The sequence below is a fragment of the Petaurus breviceps genome, unplaced genomic scaffold (assembly GCF_028583685.1).
Source record: "Petaurus breviceps papuanus isolate PSGF00001 unplaced genomic scaffold, PetGlider_PUasm1.0 90845, whole genome shotgun sequence".
Taxonomy (NCBI): Eukaryota; Metazoa; Chordata; class Mammalia; order Diprotodontia; family Petauridae; genus Petaurus; species Petaurus breviceps.
This window is the reverse complement of record NW_027187359.1, coordinates 9604668-9627512: the sequence shown is the minus strand read 5'-3', so window position 1 is coordinate 9627512 and position 22845 is coordinate 9604668. Positions and strand designations below refer to the sequence as shown.

Here is a 22845-nt window from a genome sequence, read left to right as displayed (position 1 = left end):
CCATTTTCTTCTCCGGCTCTTTTTAAAGATGAGGAAATCAAGGCAAACAGGGTTAAGTGACTTTTCTATGGTCACACAGCTAGTAAGTGTCTGAAGCTAGATTTGAACTCAGGTCTTCCTGACTCCAGGGCAGGGGCTCTATCTGTTGTGCCACCTGACTAACACTTACTACCTGTGGTGATTTGGAGCAAGTCAACTTCTCTGGGCTTCACTTTCCACACCCTTTGAAATGTGTTGCAGAGCCAGTCATGCTTATTTCACAAGGCTCTGTAAAGTACAGATGACCAGGGCGGCTAGGTGGTGCAGTGAGTAAAGCGCCGTCCCCAGAGTTGAGAGAACCTGAGTTCGTTTCTGGCCTAAGACACTTAACACACACGCACACAAACTAGCCATGTAACCTTGGGCAAGTAACTTAACCCCAAATGCCCTTCAAAAGGCAAAAAAAAAAAAGATGAGAACCCCATAGGATCCCAGAATTAGAATAGAAAGGGACCTCAGAAGTCATTTGGCTCAAAGACTTGATGTTATAGTTCAAACTGAGCACAGAGAGAGGAAGTAACTTTCCTCAGGTCACACAGAAATTGTGGCAGAACAAGGATTCAAACCCAGAATGTGGTTGAAAAATCACCATTCTTTCCAATGTGCTATTCCTAATATCTGTAAAGTGCTTTGTATACCTCAAAGGGGCATTTAGTCATAACCCATTATCATCTATGCATTTTCACTGCCTTACTAATTTGGGACAATAGTCATACAAGTCACATGAGGAACCTAGGAAAGAGTTGTGAAGCATACATGAAAGTTAATGAACCACCTCTCTCTTTTTACTGTTCTTGCTTATGAGAACCAGGTCCAATTGGCAATGCAGCCACAATTTCTCAGCACCGACACTTCCCTCTCATCTTTCCCTAGCTGTTCATATTTAATGCACTCTGCTCATGTAAGTGACCCCCTGTGGCTCACTTGAAACAAGGAGCATTATGGCATTGATGAAATGACAAGGGGTAGGAATACAGAGGGAGGAACCTGTCTATTATGTGACTATTTATTCCCATCCTGTTGGGGTCAAGTACTTTTTTCCTTTGCCCAATGGGAACAACACTTTGTCACCTAGTGGGTCCATCTATTTTCCCTTGATATCCTAATCACATCATGAAAACTCTGGTAAAGCAAAATAACATGAGTGTAAAGTATCTGTGACCTAGTAGATAGAATGTCTAGCCTCTGAGATGGCAAAACTTGGTTCAAGCCCTCCTGTCTCTGCAATGTCCCCTCATACTTCTCAGCATTTCTCCATAGGTTTCTTTTGGAGAATAGCTGTGGGTCTGAGCTGTTAAAAGGAATATCCTGCTTGAGAGTTCCCTTATATCAATGAACTCACAGATGCAGGATGTAAAAAAATGTATTTAGAAAGTTTCAACATGACCAATATGGAAATATGTTTTACATGACTTCACGGATATAACATATCAAATTGTTCACTCTCTCAGGGTGGGAAGAGATGAAGGAGGGAGACAATTTGGAACTCAAAATTTTTTTAAATGATTGTGAAAAATTGTCTTTCCATGTAATTGGAAAAAATACTATTGAAAAATGTAAGTTGAACAACAACAACAAAATTAAATACAAAGGTTTACCAAAAAAGAAAAGAAAGTTGACAAGTTTATGTATATATGCATAGAGAGAGGTAAGGGGTAGGTAGCAGCATTTGCTCTTTATTGCTTAGCATAGTAGATAGAACACTAGACCTGGAGAAGACCCAGATTCACACTTATGTAACCTGGAGAAAAAAAAAAATCACATAAATCTCCATGAGACTCAGTTTCTTAACCTATATAAAAAGGAGCTGTGGGCTAGTAGGTGGCACATTGGATATAGTACTGGACCTGGAGTCAGGAGGACACAAGTTCAGATTCAACCTCAGATACTTACTAGCTGTATACCCCTAGACAAATCACTTAACGCTGTTAGCCTCAGTTTCCTCATCTGTAAAATGAGCTGGAGATGGAAATGGCAAACCACTCCAGTATCTTTGCCAAGAAATGCCCAATGGGGTCGTAAAGAGTCGAACATGCCTGAAACAAGTGAACAACAACATAGAATGGAGGGGTGATAACACCTGTAATACCTACTTCCCAGAGCTCCTAGGAGGCTAACCGTGATTTAAGCAATGGCACTGTGTAATTTAAAAATATTCAGTTATCATCATGATATGCATTTTCACCCGGATCATAAAATGCTAAAGGGTTGAGACAGATAACTATCATTTGCCTGTCATTCCAAAGAACCCATTGGCCCATTGAACTATCTAGGGCACCCAAAACTCTCTCAGATAGACTGGAGTGAGAAGCGCAGCTTGCCAAAGGCTCAATCCACTTGAAATTCCCAGAGCTCACATTTACAAGCAAATCTCAAGTCGGGTTATGCTGTTCATTTTGGAAAGACCATCAGTTTCTGTTCTTAAAAATGAAAACAGGCTCTTTGAAAACCATTTGCTAAAAGATAATAAAGCAACCAAAGTGTATTTGTTTAAAAGCTCTTATTTAAATATCACCATAACAATCTACAGAGGAAAAAAAAATGTGCCAACACCTTGCAAGATGCTAATGTACTCTAGGATTTAGAGCTCAAAGGGACCTTGTAAATCATCTTTTCTAACCCATCAGCAAGTTGCAAAGTCTGCTGGTTTGAAGTCAGAGAGGCCAGGATTCAAATTCTACCTTAGTATCTTAGACACTTAACACAAAACTAGCCGTGTGACCTTGGGCAAGTCACTTAACCCCAATTGCCCTACCACCTTCCCCTCTCCAAAAAGTAAAAAATAAAAATAAATAAAATCAAATTCCACGTTAGACTCTACTTGTCACTTAAACTGTCCAAGCAGTTTTCCTCATCTATAGAATGGGAGAAGTAATAGTACCTACTTTACCAAAGGGTCACTGTGAGCAATAATCATGTATGGCATTTAAAATGCTTTGTAAAACTTAAAAGAATTAGAACTGCTATATACATGAGGAAAGGGCAACTAGGTGGTACCATAGTGCACAGAGAACCCCCTGAAGTCAGGAAGACTCATCTTCATAAGTTCAAATCCGACCTCAGACACTTACTAGCGGGGTAACTCTCGGCAAGTCACTTAACCCTCATTTTGCTACAGAGTTTGCTTCAGTTCCCTCATCTCAAACATGAGCTGGAGAGGGAAATGACAAACTATTCTACTATCTTTTCCAGGAAAACCTCAAACAGTGTCTTGCAGAGTTGGCTATGACTGATACAACTGACCCACAACATACATGTGAGGAAACTAAAGCCCAGACAGAGACAGTAATTTGCAAAGTAAGGAAGAAGGTTAAATAAACTAGAGTCAAATTGAAACAGACTTGTTCAGGATCATGCAACTTGGAAGTATCTGAGACCAAATTTGAACTCATAAAGATGGCTGGACACAATTACCTAGCTGCCTTAATTCAAATTTAGCTCTTTTTTTGCAGGGGGGGGGGGAAGGGAGGGCAGTTGGGGCTATGTGACTTGCCCAAGGTCACACAACTAGTAAGTATTAAGTGTCTGAGGTCGGATTTGAACTCAGGTCCTCCTGACTCCAGGGCCAGTGCTCAATTCACTGTGCCACCTAGCTGCCCCAAACTTAGCTCTTCTAATACCAAATTCAATGCTCTTATTACCACATCGCCTTGCCACCTTACTGAAAGACGAAGCAAAAACCAAACTTCAAATGATGACAGGGTCACTGGTGGTGCTGAACTGTTTACCCCATCTTGAGAGTTACGCCTTCACTAATTTGTCCATGGCAAAAGATTGAAATGGATGAGGGAAATTCAGTGTGTTCCTTTCACTGTGACTTACCTTTATCACCGGACAAGATATTAGATTTAGATTTAGCAGACACATATTAAGCACTTGCTATGTATCAGGCATTGTGCTAGGTGCTTTACAAATATCATCATTCAAATATTTCATTTGTTCTTCACAACCACCCTGGGAGATAAGTGTTATTATTACAGAAGAGGAAAAAGAAGACAAACAGAGGTTAAGTTACTTGTCCAGGGTGACACAGCTAGTATCTGAGGCCAAATTGGAACTTGGGGAACCAAGATGGGTCCCATTATTCATATTAAGATGGTCCCTAACAAATGGGATAGTTAGAATACTCTGCTTCTGTGACCCATTCATTGTGACTTGACAGACCTAAATGTGTCCAGCTATTTATTCTCCAAACACCTGTCACCAAAGTATCTCATATCTTCAAGTACTGAGATTTCTCTCTCATTTTATGTGATCAAATGTCAGGAATCTTCAGGGTCAGATAAGGAAAGAGGCTCATATCTTATCTGAGGGAAAATGCCAGTTAAGTATAAGACCTTGGTTTGAAGTTTACTTTTGTGATCTTGTGACCTAGATGATCTAGGTAGACAGCCAAAGTGTACTTTCAGGGAAATTAGATTAGAAGAGGTATGAGAATTATAGAGTTAATGAGTATCTCTTACTAAATCACTAGGACAATTGGGAATTATCTCCACAAGAAAGTCAATGATTTAAGTCCTATGAAATGAGATAATATCTATAAAGCTCTTAGTATAGTGCCTCAACGTACTAGGCCCTAATAAATGCTTGTTCACTTCCCTCTTGCCCTCCCAACCCCCTTCTTCCTTAAGGCAAGATAGCACAGTTAGTGGACCTACAAATCTGCATATAAATCCTGCCTCTAACACATAGCCTCTGACATATGGTTTCATCAGCAACAGAAAATGAAACTCTTCTCATTTATGTCCCAGGATAATGTGGGTTCCTAGAAGACAAGAGCTCCATCTTAAATTTCTTCTGTATTGCCCACATCCCCCAGACAGGTGACATAACAAGAACTCAGTAACTATTTGTTCAATGAAGAAATGAATGACTTCATGAATGCACAAGGCTGAATTGGTCTACAGGGGCCAAACCACAGAGCATGCTATAAGTTGGTATTCCTGGTTCCAGCTGAATTATGTATTGGGGTTTACTTATAACCAACCATGTGCCATTCTGGGTTAATGGGCTTTTTTTGAAATAACAAAGAATTTCCTTATTGTCTGTGGAGTCAGAAGAGCTGGTGAACAGTAGATATGCAAAGGGATGTCACTGGCCCCAATCCTTCTCTTTCCCTTTCCAACTGCAAATAACATCAGGTCTGCTTTGAGCTGACATGGGGTAGAGTAGGGAAAAGGGTGCCATTATTCCAGACCTCCACCCCAGCTACCTTATTACAACAAACACATGGCATCAAAAACATGTATCTCACCTAGGCAAACTTAAATCTAGATTTGGATTTCTAATTTTGTGTCTCCTCTTCCTTGACGTTAGGCAAACAAGTACTGAGATGATTGTGTCCAGATTTGAAGACACTTATGAGTTTGAGAGGTCAAGAGGCCTTGGCTTCCGTTGGACCCAAGCTCCAGATAGATGGTAGCAAAGAAAATCTCTACTGTGAAGAGCCATTAAGAAGAGGATTGGCCTGAGCCAAGCTATTTTTCCAACAGAAGTCTATCAGGAGGTGTTTGGACAGTACAGACCTGAGATGAAATTGAAAATTCGTACTTGGCAGTCCTATAAACTGCATACAAGAATATAAAATTCCAAAGAGGTTTAAGTTTGAGCCTCCTAACTGATGGTAACAGTAGCTATAAATTCAGTTATTGAACCTTATTCTATGTATGTTAAAGTATGCTTGTTAGTTTTTTATGTTTAGCCTTTCTTAAATGTGTGTTTATGTGTGTCTAGAGAAATAAAGCACCCATCTATATCTCAGTAATACTGTACCCTGAATACTTTTTTTACCCCCATTTCTGGGAAAACACTAGGTATAAGCATAATAGAAAATTTAAGTAAAATTTTCCCCCAGGGGAATCAGGATGGAGATTTAACAAGCCAAAGAATCAGAGTCGAACATCCTCTCTCCCCTTTTTTATTAATGGTTAGGCTCCCCAGGACTGAAGCTGATCCAACCATATGCTTGGATCCAGGGCAGAGAAACCCTCTGGGTAGAGAAGAGAGGATTTTATTGCAGTACCTCTGCCTCATGGGTCCAGAAGCAGTACCCCAAGGTAAGAAAGGAAGAATTCTCTAATTTCCTAAGAGGGAGCCTATGGAATGTAGCCTGAAGATGGCCCATGGGCCAATTTTTAATGGTACATGGGTGGGTTGCCATGACTATGCTCTCTTGCCCTTCTGCTCCATGAAACAAATTAAATTCCTCTCAGCCTTCATGGATCACCAAACATCTCATATCAACTGCCAGCAGAAGGCACTGAAAATGACCAATCTGCAAAAATAGGTACTTTATTGCCATGTGGGCTCCATGATTACACTCTGCTCATCAACACTGGTGGTGGTTATGGAATTGGACTGAACAGTTTCAATTAAAGATTATTTTGCCTTTGATGATCCCACAGACTAGGTTAACACTGCAAGCCCCTTGTGGGGCTGAGCCAGGACCAGGGCTTCTTCTTTTATTCCCTACACACGAAGTATCCTATAGATGGTGAATGGCTACCTATTGGTAATGATTTCTCACTTTCTCCTTATTAATAGTAGCGAGGTTAGCAAAGTCCTTTATACATTTTATTTTATTAGATACTTACAACATCCCCAGCAGTGAGGTATTATTATTGTCTTCATTTTACAGACAAGGGAACTGAAGCTCAGAGAGATTATGTGATTTACCCAAGGTCATACAGCTAGTAACCATCTGAGACAAATTCAAAATCAAGATTCAGACCACTGACTCCAAACCTAAGTCTTATTCACTGAGCCACCTCATTTTTCCTATAAAATGCAAGATTTGGATGATGATCTCTAGTGGCCCATCATGCTCTAACATCCTATAAACTAGAGATGTCAATTACTTTGAAATACTCTAGAGTACTACCTCAACCAGATTAAAATGTAATTGGGAAATATTTAACAAAATAATAAAAATGCAGTAGAATAGGTTAGTATTTCTACTGGATATTGACACCACTACTATCTGCTATTGAGATGACTCTCTAGCATTGCAGTTAAAGAATAATTCAACCAGTGACTTGTCTCGAAGGAAAGATAATGAAACTTAACTCTTTTTCCAGCATAGAGATAGGAGACTACTGGAAGACGATGTTGTCAGCTTTGGGAATGGGAGAGAAATCACTGTAGTATTACTGTTAAACTTATTTTTCAGGACTTAATCTAGGGATGGGGAAGGGTTCTTGGTGGCAGCTGTTCTCCAGAAATTATTATTGTGTCAAAACAAAGCCATGGCAATCTAATCGAGCCTATACAGAATTGAAAATAAACAGGTACTTATTTAAAGTGCTTCATCAATCTCAATAAATATGAGTTGTTATTAGTGTCCAGAGACAGAGGAGTAGAATGGAGTGTTGGATTTGGAGTTCAAGGACCTAGGCCCAATTCTGTCACTTGTTATCTGTGTAACTTTGAGAAAGTCACCTTTCTAGTTCTCAGTTTCCTCATTTATTAAAATGATTATTTTTCTCGAGGTCCCTTCCACCAATAAATCTATGATCCTATTATTATCACTCACGAATAGGGAAAGGCCTAATGTTCATTACTTGGTTCAGATTCAGGTGTCCAATGAGTTTAAAAATACTTTCCAGAAGTCTGTTTACCTGAAGTGGGCACCACACTGGAGGGATTCATATCAGGACATCGAAGTTCTGTCCCTTCTCTCATCTAAAATGACAAAAAATATTGGTAGTTATTCAGATGTGATATAACCTTAAATTTTCACTATAGGAAGGGACATAGCGGGTTCCCTGTCTAGGGTCATGACTTTCAACAGGCATACAAATCAGTACAAGTCTGTGGGATAGCAGACTGAAAGAAATCAACATCTTGCAGGTGGGGGGAATAAACATTATATAGAAAGTCTAATTCATTGGGAAATTTATTATTTCCTGTTTCCCTCCTCATCAGATGATTCATTATTACCATGTTATTTGCCTGGATAGGGAATAGCTTATAAAGCCTATCTGCAAAGCTAATTAAAATACATTCCACATTCCAACACTTCACTGAAATAAGTATCACTCTAGTTCTAAATAACAAGGGCTAGTGAGGTTCTAGTCCGGTTAGAAATAGGGCCAGGCAACCTTTTGGGATAAAATCCTGCTGTCTAGAGGCACATCTTAGGAAGGTCCTCTACAATAATAGCATGTCTTCTTGAAAACAAGTGAATAAGAAGGGATACCAAGGGACTCCATGAGGGAGGAACAAGGAAAGTAGGACTAAGAGTAATTGTGTGGCCAAGGAGGGCTGCAGATGAAGGAATCTTTAAATCTTCCTATGATTATAGTTCTGTGCCTTACAGTATTGCCCCAACCTTCCTAAATCTTCTGTCTATTTGAGAGTGCTGACCATCTTCAGACGGAAAGGCCTAGGGACAATGGGGTATTACAACAACAGGGATAGGGAAAGGGTGGTGGCCAGGCCACAAAGCTAGTGAGGTGGAGTCATTGTGACACAGAAATCTCCACTAGGGTGCAGGAGACAAAGCAATGAACTCACACTTAGTCACAGGACCTGAGTTAGAATCCTAGCTCTGTCTCTTCCTACCTGTGTTCCCTTGGGCAAGTAACTTCTCTTCTCAGATCTCAGTGTACTTGTCTGCAAAACGAGGGGGTTTGGATTAGATGCCCTCTCAGGTCCTTTGTGAAACACTATCTACCATTCCAGAATCCACGAGACATCACTGAGGTTCTTTTTTAAATATCAGTGTGATACCCTGGAAAGAGCTTACACTTCAAGACAAAAGATATATTTAACACCGGACTTCACTAGCCATGGTAGACCTGGTCAAGTTTCCTCATGGGTAGAATGGGGAAAGTTAAGCAGTATTAATCCAGGGACATGATGGAGTCAGTTTGAACAGGATGTTTTAAGAGCCAATTGTTAAATTTTCATTTTTAACATTCCAATCTCAGAAACTGTCAAATGCTGTGAATAAAGGATTGATCTGTTGTTTAATTGATTGTATAGACTTTAGAAATAATGCAGATTAAACTTAGAAGTGCATGCTGAATATACTCCCCCTACCCCAAGAGTCAGTTGTTAAATCAACTTTCAACACAAGTACAGCAAATTCCCATACACGACCCACCTACTTTACAATTGTTATAAGGAAACAGCTTTGCAAACTACAAAGAGATAAATTTGAGTTGTTAGAGTATCATCTAGTCTAGGGATTCTTAATCTTTTTATTGTGTCATGGATGCCTTTGGCAGTCTGATGGTCAGAACAAAATTTTTAACTGAAAGAAATTCTAAACTTCAGTTATAGGTTTGGGAAAATAAAGGTGTCATTTTTTTCCCATACAAATTCACAGGCAACCTCCCCTATCCCCCCATATATAGCCATAGACCACCCTCTCAATTTAGTTCAAATTCTCCATTTTACAGAACAGAAAAAGAAGGCCTAGAGATGAAATGTTACCTGCCAAAGGTGATACAGCTTTCACTCTCAGGCTTTGCTCTAGCACCACAGTATGGAGTTGGGAGTTAAAGGTCTTAAAGAACAATGTAGGGGTGGCGGCCAGGTGGTACAGTAAATACAACACAGGCCCTGAAGTCAGGAGGACCTAAGTTCAAATCTGGCTTCAGACACTTAACACTTACACTAGTCGTGTGACCTTGGGCAAGTCACTTAACCCCAATTGCCCTGCCTTCCCCCCTCAAAAAAAAACAAAAACAAAACCCAAACCCAATGTAGAGGGCCTTTCCACAGCCTCTAAAGGTCCAGCATCTACACAGAATGTGTGCATTTTTTTGTTCAGTCAGTTAGTTGACTCCGACTCTTTATTACCCCATTATGGGTTTTCTTGGGCAAATATACTAGAGTAGTTTGCCATTTCCTTCTCCAGCTCATTTTACAGATGAGGAAACAGAGACAAGAAAGGTTATGTTACTTGCCCAGGGTTACACAACAAGTAAATGTCTGAGATCAGATTTGACCTCATGAAAATGAGTCTTACTGATTCCAAGCCCAGTGATCTATCCAATACACAACCTCGCTGAACTATTTGTGTATTTAGAAGTAACAAAAGAGTTTTTAGTACCTGAGTCCTCTTGGTGGTTCTGGGTGAGACAGGGAGGTAATTACTGTTTTTGTAGGTGAATAGACAGGGATGTTCCTGTAGAAAGAAAGCAAAAGAAGTTATGGCAGTAAGCCCAGAGTAAGGGCAAATCTGATAGATATTAACCTTTATCATGGAATTCAGCTCCTTGGCAGCTGTGGAAATATATGCAAAATCCTTTGATTGATGACTGAAACACTCACTGGTTCCTCTTTGGGAGAAAACATCTTATCTATTCTTTGTGCCCTGTCTATCTTGGGTGCAGAGACAACATTCTCACTAGGTAGGGAATGAACTTCTTTTATTTTTTACTAAGTGACTCTGAATACAGTAGTAGGCTGAATAAAGTCTGCGATCAGTCATCATTACAGATTTCCTTTCCTATCATGGTGAATAACACAGTATACCAACGCTTCCAAAGGACATGGGACTATAGTAACTGATGTTTAGAACCCACTGGGTTTCCCAATCTGCCTCCCAGCCCCACCCAATGTTTCTTATGGGTCCAACCTCACAGCTGTTAACTGTCCTTCTTTAGTTAGATGTCCAGCTTTAAAGATGTGGTCACCTGGGCAAGTTCCTTATATATATAAGTTCCTGGGCAAGTTTATATATATAAAATTTGCTTTTTGGAGGGGGGAAGGCAGGGCAATTGGGGTTAAGTGACTTGCCCAAGTTCACACGGCTAGTGTTAAGTGTCTGGGATCGTATTTGAACTCAGATCCTCCTGACTCCAGGGCCAGCGCTCTATTCACTTTGCCACCTAGCTGCCCCGAATATTTTGTTTTTATATCACCTTTGTTTCCCAAAACATTCCCTCTCTCTCCCGTCCTACACAGTCATCCTTTGTAACAAAGGATTTAAAAGAATGGGGAACAGTTCAGCAAAACTAACCAACAAACAAGTCTGATAGAATATGTATTGCTCAACAGCCACAGTCCCTCACCTCTACAAAGAAGGGAGTTAAGTGAATCCTCAATGTTTTTCTTTGAGGCCAACCTTTCTGATTATAACTTCATGGAATTCAGTTTCTGTCCCTCCAGTTGCAAATAACAGCAATAATAGATGACATTTATATAGCTCTTACTACGTGCCAGGCACTTAGCTGAGTGTTTTTCAAATATTATTTCACTTGATCTTGGGAGATAGGTGCTATTATTTATCTCCATTTTAGAGATGTGGAAACTGAGGCAAACAGGGGGTAAGTACCTTGCCCAGGGTCACACACATGATAAGTACCTGAGGGCAGACTTGGACTCAGTGACACAGAATGAGTCCTACAATTCAATCTGCTACATCACCTGGGTGAATAGGGGAAAATTTTTTATTGAGCTGGGCCTCTGCTAGGCTGAGGAGTAGAAGCCACTTTATACACCTACAAATATCTCTGGCAAATTTCTTAATTTCCCTGACTCCCACTTCTGTAATACTATGAGTCCGTGATAGCCCTATTTCAGGTCTGGTCCAGCCAGGTTCTAGGTGATCTGAGAACTTCAACACAGCTTCCTTCTAAGGGACTTAATTATCAGATGAATAAGAAGTGGTAGGCAGGTTCAATGTGAAACATTAACATCAAAAACAAAAAATTCTAACAAAATTATCCCATGGGGCTAGTGGAAAAATATGAACAAGGAGATTGATGCTGGTATAAACTTGACAATCTGAAAGCCTGAGACCTGAGGAAGTAGGAATAGAGAAGGTCAACTCTTTGGTGTGGTCATTCTCAGCTAAAGGAAATTCTTGATCCAGGATGGGGTTTGTTTCTCAGAAACAAATAGGTGTTATAATCACAGATGTAGATGAAATGACATATCCAAAATGAAAGTGGGCAGGGAGAAATAGATGGGGTGTGTGTGTGTGTGTGTGTGTGTGTGTGTGTGAGAGAGAGAGAGAGAGAGAGAGAGAGAGAGAGAGAGAGAGAGTGTGTTTGAATAACAGTTCAGTTTTAAAACTGCACAGATCAGGTCAATGTGTGAAAATAGGGAGTACAGAGAACAGGGATGGGACAGTGAGGAAAACACACAGAGGGTGTCTTCACTAGAATGACTCAAGGCCAGGAGCTCAGAACAAGATCACAGGAGAGGTAGATCAATGTGAAGGCCAATGATACTAAGGCCAAGAGGTGAAGTTTAGAGGCTCATTTCACCTGAAAATGAGTCCTAGCAAATATAGTTACACTATCACGGGAGCTGCTTTGGCCTTACACTGGTGGGACATCATCCCTATTCATTTGTCATGACCTGAGACCTCAACCCTGATGATTCCTTCTGGCATGGATAAACAGCTTTGGATTCTTCAAGGTAATACTGGTGGAGTGTAATCTCTCATCCAAGCTGGAAAAGCTTCAAGGACAGGCCAGACTACAGACCTTATGTCCTTGAACCTAGGAACAGTCTTGCTAATAAGCCTGGAGAAGCTCATCATCAGATCAGCAAAAAATAGTGGCTGTTTGGGCCAAAGCCATGCTTTTAGGCCTTCCGCTAAGTCAAAGGTCTGTAATCTGCACAGGAAGGAAGCACTCACATTAACGAAATCATATGTCACCAAAGCACTCAAAAATCTGCATGGAAGTCTCCATTCTATAGGCTGCAATACTGAAGTATCAAGAGAAGAACTGACTTGTTTAGTGCTTGATGCTGCTCTTCAGGGACCAAGTCTGCAATTACCCTAAGTCTCTCTGAATCTCAGCTCGTGAGCTTTTAAAAAAATGCCATCAAAATCACATCCTCAAATTGCCCCCACCCTCCTGACCACACAGCAGTCAGGCCCCTCACTTGCTCTTCTTCAGCATAGAGCAGGTCTGGAAATGACATGCCCTCACAAGAGTCTGGACCCTGGGCAGTTACAGCATGGGGAATCACATGAAAGGAGAAAAGAACTTTATTGTCTCTGCTCATTGCCTCTCCTTCCTGACATAAAATTGGAAGGAACCCAAAGGGTTAAAAAGTCCCTGGATTGGGAGAGGATTTTATAAAGCTGTTTTTCATGTTGAAGAGAACAGAAGCAGGTACCTCAGGGCATTAATGGGGAAAATGGACCAGGAAGACATAGAACTGTCTTGCCATTTGCAATTACAAAGCTCATTTGGTATAGACACACTCAACTGTTCCAAAGCATCAAAAGCTTTCTCCTCCCCATCTAACCCCTGCCTACCTGGGTAGGACACTTCACTGGAATTCCTTGTCCTGCTGGGAATAACTCTTGTTTCCTTCCTGTTGGATCGATCTGGAAAACAAAGAGACATAGAAGGTTCCCCTCAGGAGTCTCAGAGCCAGGACACACTAGGTTACCACTGATAGGCACACTATAGCTCATAGCAGGCACTATCACTTTGAGGGACAGGTCAAGAGGGATCCAGCTTCAAATCCCACCTCAGACACTTCCTAACTGTGTGACTCCAAACTGATCCCTTCACCTCTCTGAGCCCTAGTATTCTTCTACATAAAATGGGGATAACATCACTTATACCATCTCCCTCACTGGAAAGATTCATTGCATAGCAATCCTGGTCATTCCAAGGGGGAAAACACCCCTATTTGGGACTGCATTGGGTGATACATTCTACTTCCTCAGTCTTAATTAACTTCATGTTACTCCTTTTTTTTTGTTTTGTTTTGTTTTGGAGGGCAACTGGGTTTAAGTGACTTGCCCAAGGTCACATGGCTAGTTTTTGTGTTAAGTATCAGAAGCTGTATTTGAACACAGGTCCTCCTGTCTCCAGGGCTAGTGCTCTATTTACTGCTCTACGTAGCCGCCCCCTATGTTGTTCCCTTTTATGCATTCAGCCAAACTAGAATATCTATTCCCCAATGTTGTCCTTTCCTCTTCTGACTCTGTATTTGGGAATACTATCCCTGCTTTGTAGAAGATTCCCTCCACATACCCTCCTGCCACTAGTTCACATTGGATGTATTTCTTGAATAGTTACAGTGTTTTCTTCCTACTAGGTTAAACAACCAACAAGCTTTTATGAAGCACCTACTATGCCTGCACATCGACTTTGTAAAGTTATTGTGGCGTGCATTGTATCTTCCCAATAGAATAGAAGTTCCTTGAGGACAGGGGCTTTTGAGTTTTTGCTTATGTAAAGCCCAAGCACCTGACATGGTGCCTGGAACATTGTTGTTGTTATTGCTGTTGTTGTCAATAATGAAGAAAATGGCAAAGCACTCCAGTGTCTTTGCCAGGAAAATCTCCAATGAGGTCATGAAGAGTTGGCCGAGACTGAAATGACTGTCTAACAACCACACTACAATCCCCAGGTAGGGAGAAGCTGGGGGTTCCATAAGGAAAAACTGAAGAGGTCCTGGCTCTCCAGGAACTTATTCTACCCAACAACAATTTTATGAGGTGGATCACTGTAGACATTATTATTATTACTTTATAGAAAAGAAAATCAAGGCTGAAAGAATTAAATGACTTGCCCAAGGTCACAGCTATTAAGACTCAAAGTCAGGATTTCAATAATACTGACTCCAATTACAATACTGTTTGTTGTGTTCTGATAACTTGTTGTCTTCCTTCCTTTAAGGTTCCAATCACCCATCCATGAAACTTTGCCTGATTTCCCAAGCCAGAGATGTCTCCCTCTAGAGTGTCTCTTGCCTCTCCATTTGATTTTCTCTACAAATTTGTCTCATTCTAACTTACATTATATTTATCTACCTACCTGCTATTTTTGACCTCATAGTCACATCACACAGAACAATGTACTGCATAGGGTAGGTTCTTAATAGTTGAATTGAGAGGTGGCTAGGTGGCACAGTGAATAGAGCACTGGCCCTAGGGTCAGGAGGACCCAAGTTCAAATCTGGCCAAAGACACTTGACACACTTACTAGCCCTGTGATTTTGGGCAAGTCACAACACCAATTGCCCTCCAAAAAAAATAGTTGAATTGAACTGAATTGACCTTCTCCATCTACAGAAGGCAGCTAAGTGGTGCAGTGAATAGAACACTGGCCATGGAGTCAGGAGAACCTGAGGTCAAATCTGGCCTCAGATACTTGACACTCAACTAGTTGTTTGACCTTGGGCAAGTGATTTAACCCCAAATGACCTGCCTTCCCTCCTCCAAAAAAAGAAAAAAGGAAAAAAAAACTGGGATGGAATGAAACCACAATGTCCAAATCAGCCAAAGGTTAAAACTCATGGCCTTGATGTTCCTGCACCCATTCCTTCCTATGAACCATAGGTCATGGAACCATCACAGAATGTTATGGCTGGAATGGCCCTTAGGGATTAGAACAACCACCATATTTTATACCTGAGATGCTTGGGGTTTTGGCCTTTATTAGAGGAGGACATGCTTTAGCTAAAGCAGTGTTGGAATGATTATGGGACCTGGTGAGGTACAGTGGCACCTACATTTTCATTATAGTTCTTATGGCCAAATTTTGATCATCTGGGCCTAACTATCCAGTTTATGAATCATTTAAGTCCTCAATGTTTTCCTCTTCCAACTTCCTGATGGCATTTTGGGCATTTCACTGATTCTTACCTCTTCTAAGAGGGAACAGAAAGGAAAACAAAATTATCTGGATGGACCCAAATGAGTGCAATGATTTCCATCTAATATGCTAATTAACATACTCTAGAAAATACTTGTTATTATTTCATAAAGACTTTGTACTTACTTACTTGGACTTGTCATATTCCCTAGTAGAATGTGAACTCACTGAGGGCAGAGACTGTTAGATTTATTCTTTTTGTGTTGCTAAAGCAGAGTTACTTAATCTGTGGTACACGAACTTGTTTTTTGTAAAATAAATTTTTGATAACTTTTTTTTTTGCCTTTTGGAGGGCAATTGGGGTTAATAACTTGTCCAAGGTTACATGCTAGTATTTTTGTGTGGGTGTTAAGTGTCTCAGGCCAGAACCGAACTTGGGTCCTCCTGACTCCGGGTGCTTTACTCATTGCTCCACCTAGCTGCCCCTGATAACTTTTTCAAAATAATTCATTTCCATTGTTATCCTCTATCTTATTTGATGCATTTAAAAGCATTATTCTGAGGTGTCCATAGGCTTTACCAGACTGCCAAAGGAGGCCATGACATACACAAAAAAGTTTAAAACCCCTATTCTAGGGTATAGCCCATAATAGGTCCTTAATAAATGTTTGGTCAATTGAATTTTGTCCGCCCTTCCTTTTATTTTCTGTACATCCTCAGATATGCAAATAAATTTTTTGTCTCACCCATACAGAAAGTCCCCACCCTCCCAGGGCCAAGAACATGTCCTGGGCCAAGAGTAACTGGTGTATCAATGGAACCTTCTGCTGGCTCTTCCTTTCATTTTCCTGTTCAGTCACTCTAAGATTTGGGCAAAACCAAGTTCTCCAAGAGGATCTTATCGTATCTTAGCATAGCATCTGTGTTCCAGTAAATGAGGAGAAAGGCAAGAGAACTTTAACCTTCTTCTGATTAGCTGTGAAGTATCTGATTAGAAGGGGAGCCAATTACGTGAGTTCTGATCATGTCACCCCACAGAGGAAAGACAGCAGGCCAAAGCAAGGAATGGAAGAAGCAAAGACATTGCATCCTTCATGTGACCCAAGACCTACTAGAATTCCAAATGTACCAGGGTGAGGCTGTTCTCCAGGGCAGTCAGGGACAAGCTTAGGGACAAAATACTGAAGGGAGACTCTTGTCTTTGGCTTGTTTGTTATGGCACACAGCCAAAATATGAAGACAATCAGGGCTGAAAGGGTTCTTACCCAACCTGTTAATCACCTAGTTCAACCTCCTCATTTAAAGGGTTTGACAACTAAGGACCTGAGAAGAGAAGAAACTGGTCTAAAATCATTCAGAAAAAAGGCTTTTCCAGTCCACTTATTTTCACTTCAGCCTTCTGAGGAAGAAGGAAGGGGAGTATCATAGGGAGGCAAAGTGGTATTGTGAAAAACATATTAGACTTATAAGACCTGAGTTCAAGTCCTGACTGTCATTTTCTAACTTTGGAGTCTCAGGTAAGTTATTAAATATCTTATCACAACAGACAAACAATAATACATATGAAACAAGATCACATATGTAATAAACATGAAACCAGATCATGTATTGGAAGGAGTGTTCAGGAACCAATTGGATTCTGCTCACAAGAGTCAATTATTAAGTGCTTAGAAGTAGCATTTACACCACAGAAATCAGCAAATGTTACAAATCAGGGCTTGCCCTATTGTGTCATTGGTTGCTTAATACCTAAGAAAGTAATGGAGAAAATGTTAATAATAGAAATTAAACAGAAAAATGTGTCCCAAGTACATTTTATTACAGTCAGTAAACATTTAATAATAATCTCCTGTGTACACAACTATATAAAACTAATCTATTGTCATTAGTAACTGATGGATGGGAAAACTGAGGCACAAAGAAATTGAGTGATTCACCCCAAATTTCAATCAAAGGTAGAATTAGGATAAGAACTGAGGCTTCATGGGTAGCAAAAGGTAGTGGAAAGAATACTAGTCTCTGTGGTGAGCAGACCAGAAGAAAAATCCTATCTCTGACCTCTGCTACAGTTGGAACAATGGACAGGTCACTTAACCCCATTGGGATCCAACTTTCTCCTCTATAAAATGAAGGGGTTGGATTAGATAACTTCTGAACTCCCTTCTATCTCTATATCTGTAATTCTGTGAAATGGAATTAGAATTAACTGTCCAGTATCTTTTCCATTCAGCTTCCCTGAATCAAATTTCTCAGGAAGTTGGTTATGGTCTTGCAAGGGATAAGAAAGTGGGGGTGGGGGGGGGGATGAAAGAGAGGGAGGCTGATTGAGACTTAAGCCCAGACTTTTGCTACATGATATTCAGACCTGTAAGGGAAGATGACTTTTACCTTAGTTGTAAACTGAGTTCAAGTAGTCTTAGGAAACCCCATCTCCCCCCAACTAACTTAATAACCAGTTTTACTATGGCTCCCTCCCCAGAAGCCCTGTGGGAAATAAAAGAAACTTAAAGAAGATTGGGAGGACAATTCTTGGGAGCAAGTAGGAGTTAAGAGAGGGCTATGACAATCAGTTCTCTGGGACAGCCCCTCCTTCAGCACCCCCACTTCTCATTTTGGCTTTTTCCTCCTTTCAACATATATAACACTCACTTGGTTCATAGGCTATGTTCCCCCACCCCATTATCTCTTTTTTTTGGGGGGGGGGTGGGATCCTGCCCTGAAATTTCACCAGCAGGAGAAACTCCCAGTATGGAAAGTCTTGCTACCAATTCAGATCAGTAATTCATCTGTAACTTGTCATCTAGAGTTTCTGGGGCCAGTAAAAGGCTGTGACTGGCCCAATCAATATGTCAAAGGCAGGAGCTGAACCCAGGTCTTCACGACTTGTAGGACAGCTTTTGATTCACTATTCCATGTTTAACTTGCATGCAGTAGTCACTATATAATAAATGTTAATTGAACTAAATTGTTTGTTGAGCAAACAAAGAATGAGAGAAAAGTCATTCTAATAGTCATGTAGTAGTCATCACTACATAATGTTTGTGGAACTAAATTGTTGAGCAAACAAAGAAGGAGAGGTTATTCTAAGCATCAAGAATAACAATATAAGAATAAGAGCTAACATTTATCTAGAACTTCAAAGTATACCAGACACTTATAAATATAATTTCATTTAATCTCGATAACAACTCTAGGAGATAGGTGCTATCATTTTCCCCATTTTATGGGTGAGGAAAGTGAGGCTGAAGGAAGATATGTGAATCGGCCAGGGTCATATACCTATTAAGTATCTAAGGTAGGATTTGAACTCACTCAGGCCTTCCTACCCAAGCTGGTACTGCAGTCAACGTGGACAGAGCACTGGACTAAAGCTGAGAAGACCTGAGTTTGAATTCTGCCTTAGACACCTTACTAACTGCATGATTCTGAGCAAATCACTTAACTTCTATTTACCTCATTTTCTTCATCTGTAAAGTGGCAATAATTAATGATACTTGCCTCCCAGAGTCATGATGATGAAAAAAGATAATTTTGTAAAGCATTTTGCAAACTTTAAAGCATTATATAAAAGCTATTATTATTTACTGCAACACCTTGCTACCTAACCACATGAAAAAAGACCTGAAGTTAAAAAATAAGAACAAAAAACTTAGGGCATGATTGTAGTATAAGGAACAATCCACTTTGCCTGGAGAACAAAGTACTTGGTAGGGAAGAATATAGGAAAAAACTGGAAAGGTAGGATGGTGGCAGATGGGGGAGGGTATTGAATGCAGGCAAACAAGTTTGGATCTTGCTTGAAGGAGGCAACAGGGAAACATGAAAGGTTTTGGAGCAGAGGAGTAACATAAACACATAAAAGATACTCAGCAAATGCCTGAATAATTTTGAGAGGGAAAGGAAAAGGTAGAGGAGAGGGGAGAGGAGGGGAGGGGAGGGGAGGGAAAGGCAGGGGAGGGGAGGAGAGAGGAGGAGGAGAGGAGAAGAGAGGAGAGGAGAGGAGAGGAGAGGAGAGGAGAGGAGAGGAAGAGAGAACAGAAAGAGAAGGGGAAAGAAAAGGGGGAGAGAGAAAAGCAGACGAGAGAAAGGTGGACAGAGAGAAGAGAGAGAGAGATGAGAAAAGAAGAGAGAGAAGAGGAGGTGGAGGGGAGGGGAGAGAGAGAGAGAGAGAGAGAGAGAGAGAGAGAGAGAGAGAGAGAAGACAATGAAAATGGAAAGAAAGAAGAAAAGAGAGGAGAGGGAGGAGGGGGAGAGAAAAAGGAGAAGCAGGAGGGAGAGGGGAGAGAGAGAGAGAAATGAGGTAGGAGGAGGTGGGTGGTTTGCAGAGCTTGTGAAAAGCATCATTAACACTTCTCCCATCCAGGGTGACAGGCAAGGAATGGACTGTGAGGGCCCATGAGGAGTAGCCCTGGCCTGAGTGTTTGAGACCTAGAAAATGCGTACAGGGTCATATAGCATGTTAGCAACAACAGGGTTTTCCTGAGCAGATTTCTTTCTCCAGCCAGGGTCAGTGAGACCCAATAGAAAAGACTTTGTAAGACAAGCTGCCCCTCCAAACATTTCACCCTAGAAAGAAATCCTACACCTCTCCCCAGGGGCAGTGTGTTTCTCATTTACTCTGGCTGCTTGGTGGGAACTTTTCTCCCCCCTTCAAGATTCCCTTCTCAGGCCCCATCCAGGTTGACACATGTCGAAATGCAGCTGTTCCCATCAGTCAGCCGACCACATCCCTCAGTTGGGAGGAGGGAGGCCTTTCTCTAAACCAAGGGAGAAGAAAAACATGTTTCTGTCACTGGAGTTCTAAAAATAGGGCAGCTTGGAAAGGGGAAAAAAATGGGAACCAGCAGCTATTTGCCTGAACCTGGAGAATTACGGGAAGGAAGGAGCTTGAGGCAGGGCATTGAATCCAAGTTAGAAACAGACATCTCTGACCACAATGTACAGTCCTGGTAAGGACTGGGGGGGGGGGGGGTACTTGGGTACTAGGGAAAGGAATCCTGAAAGATCAAAACAAGCACCTTCCCCCAGGTATTCAACAATCTATGATTCTTTTCCCATATTTGGGGACAGAAAAGTTTGGTGGAAATAAAATGGGCCCTGGAGGCCACTACATAGCTAGTAAATGTATGAAGCTGGATTTAAAAACAGATCCTCCTGATTATAAGTCAGATACTCTAATCGCTATGCTACCTAGCTCTGTGTTGATAGAATCACAGAGGCAGAGGTGAAAGGGAACTCGGGGGTCATCTATTTCTATCCATTATTTTATAAAAGAGTAAACTGAGGGAGAGAGGTTAAATGACTAGCCCAAAGTCATACAAGCAGCAAGATTCAAAGCTGGGATTTGAACCCAGATCCTGTGACTCCACATGGGGAAGCTAGGTGGTTCCATAGTGCATAGAATCCCAGGCCTAAAGTCAGGAAGACTTAGCTACCTGAGTTCAGACCCAACCTTGGACACGCTAGCTGTACAAACCTGGGCAAGTCACATAACCCTGTTTGCCTCAGTTTCTTCATCTGTAAAATGAGCTGGTAAAGGAAATGGCAAACCACTCCAGTATCTTTGCCGCAAAAAGCAGAATTGGGATCACAGAGATTCTGAAGCAACCAAACAACAACAACCACCTTTTGCTAAATTTGGAACCACAAATCCTAGCCATTACTTGGGTTCTAGGGCAACTGCGTAAATGACTGAGCTTATAGGTTCAATTCAATCAATTTGACAAGTATTTCTTAACACCTACTTCACATAAAGAAAACGCCTTATGCTGAAGTTCTCAGTCACTGATCTTTAGATCTAGAAAAGGGACCTAGGAGATCACCTAATAATCCATTCCCCTCATTTTCCAAGTCAGAAAATGAGGCTCAGAGTTGGCGCTTGCATACAGCTGACGAATGACAGAGCTGGGAATAGAAAGCAGGTCTCTTGGCTCTCACTCCTTTGCTCCGTTCACTCATCTCACTGAGAGGTTAAGAGGGTAACGTGCTGAGAGATTCTGAAAAGAATGGGGTTGAGACATACGAAGGAGGATTGCTACCCCATGGGCTGCTCAATATACAAGATAAAATGCTGCCCAGCACAAAGCACTAAAGGGTCCCTGTCGAACAGATGCAACAAATCATTCCTTTAGATGTGACCCAGAAGAGGTCTGAATGACGAAAACTATGCTAACTCTGAAGTGTAACTCAGAACCATCACCACTCCCTGGTCCCACCCCCCTGCCCTCCAACAATCCAGGTCTGAAAACAGCTTCAGCCAGGGCTTGGGCAGAACTCCACATGGCTTCTGGCCAGGGTCACAGCCTGCAGAATGCCCATCTGCTTTCTCTGTAGCAATTAGTGATAAATTCATTGGGGGCAGAGGCAGGGGAGGTATGGTGTAGCTGTGCATTTGCCCCCTCTGGCTCTAGGCCTAAGGCAAATACCTCTGTTCCCACAACACAGTTCTAGGACAAGAGTGCCAAGAGTGATTATGTCAACTCACCATGCCATTCCAGAGACTCAAGGCAAGTGCAACGGATGACTTGTTCAGGGAATGACCAGAAGCTTCCTTGTCCTGAAAAAGAAGCCATATGAGAGATGATGCTTCAGGCCTTGGGATGCAGATTGTATGCTACTAAACCAGCAACTACTCTGAGCTTATTTTCCCTAATGGAAATGTTTCTGCCCTGATTCATCTGGACTTGTACCCTACTAGCACAAAAGCAAGGGCGCTTTCGATGACCTACACTCGTGAGAGCGCATGCATGGGGTCAGGGATTCAGGGCATTTCTATAAAGGAGAACACATCCATTGCTACCCAGAGGACTAACATAAAATGACTGTCCCCACTACCAGAGAACTCTGAGCTCAGCAAAGCTTCCCCACAAGCAGGTTGCAGAGTACCCACTGAGCAGCAATTCACAAGGTCTTGGGCCCAGTATGCCTTTTAGCTTCTCAGGGAAGGCCTGGGCATACAGTTTACTAGAGGGATGGATTCCAGTTAACCATCACTATTTAATGTCCTAAAGGTCCCAACTGCAATAAATAAGCCCAATCTCACAGATAGACTTATTAAACAGAAACTTAGTAAATTACTGACTGGTGGCTAAACCCACCACTTAAAATGCTATTGTTCCTAGGCAGCCAATGAAATAGGCATTTACCCAGAAGCCCCTGGCACTTTTGGTGAAAATGGGTAGAAACAATGCTGGAGGCAATGAGGGTCAGTAGAAGGAGCATTGCAACATGGAACCACAGAACCCAGGTTTGGATTACAGTTCTACGTGCCTGCCTTTAG

General features: G+C 41.4%; 1 protein-coding gene across 1 annotated transcript in view; it reads right to left on the bottom strand.

Moving 5' to 3' along the window:
• The window catches only part of PLB1 (phospholipase B1), a 223176-nt gene that overhangs the window by 139776 nt on the left and 60555 nt on the right, over positions 1 to 22845 (bottom strand). The window contains exons 16-19 of the mRNA XM_069071811.1: positions 22051 to 22122; positions 13271 to 13342; positions 10100 to 10174; positions 7656 to 7719 (exon numbers count right to left, since the gene is read on the bottom strand). Of these exons, the coding sequence (XP_068927912.1) occupies positions 7656 to 7719; positions 10100 to 10174; positions 13271 to 13342; positions 22051 to 22122 (283 nt within the window). The remainder of the gene's footprint in view (positions 1 to 7655; positions 7720 to 10099; positions 10175 to 13270; positions 13343 to 22050; positions 22123 to 22845) is intronic.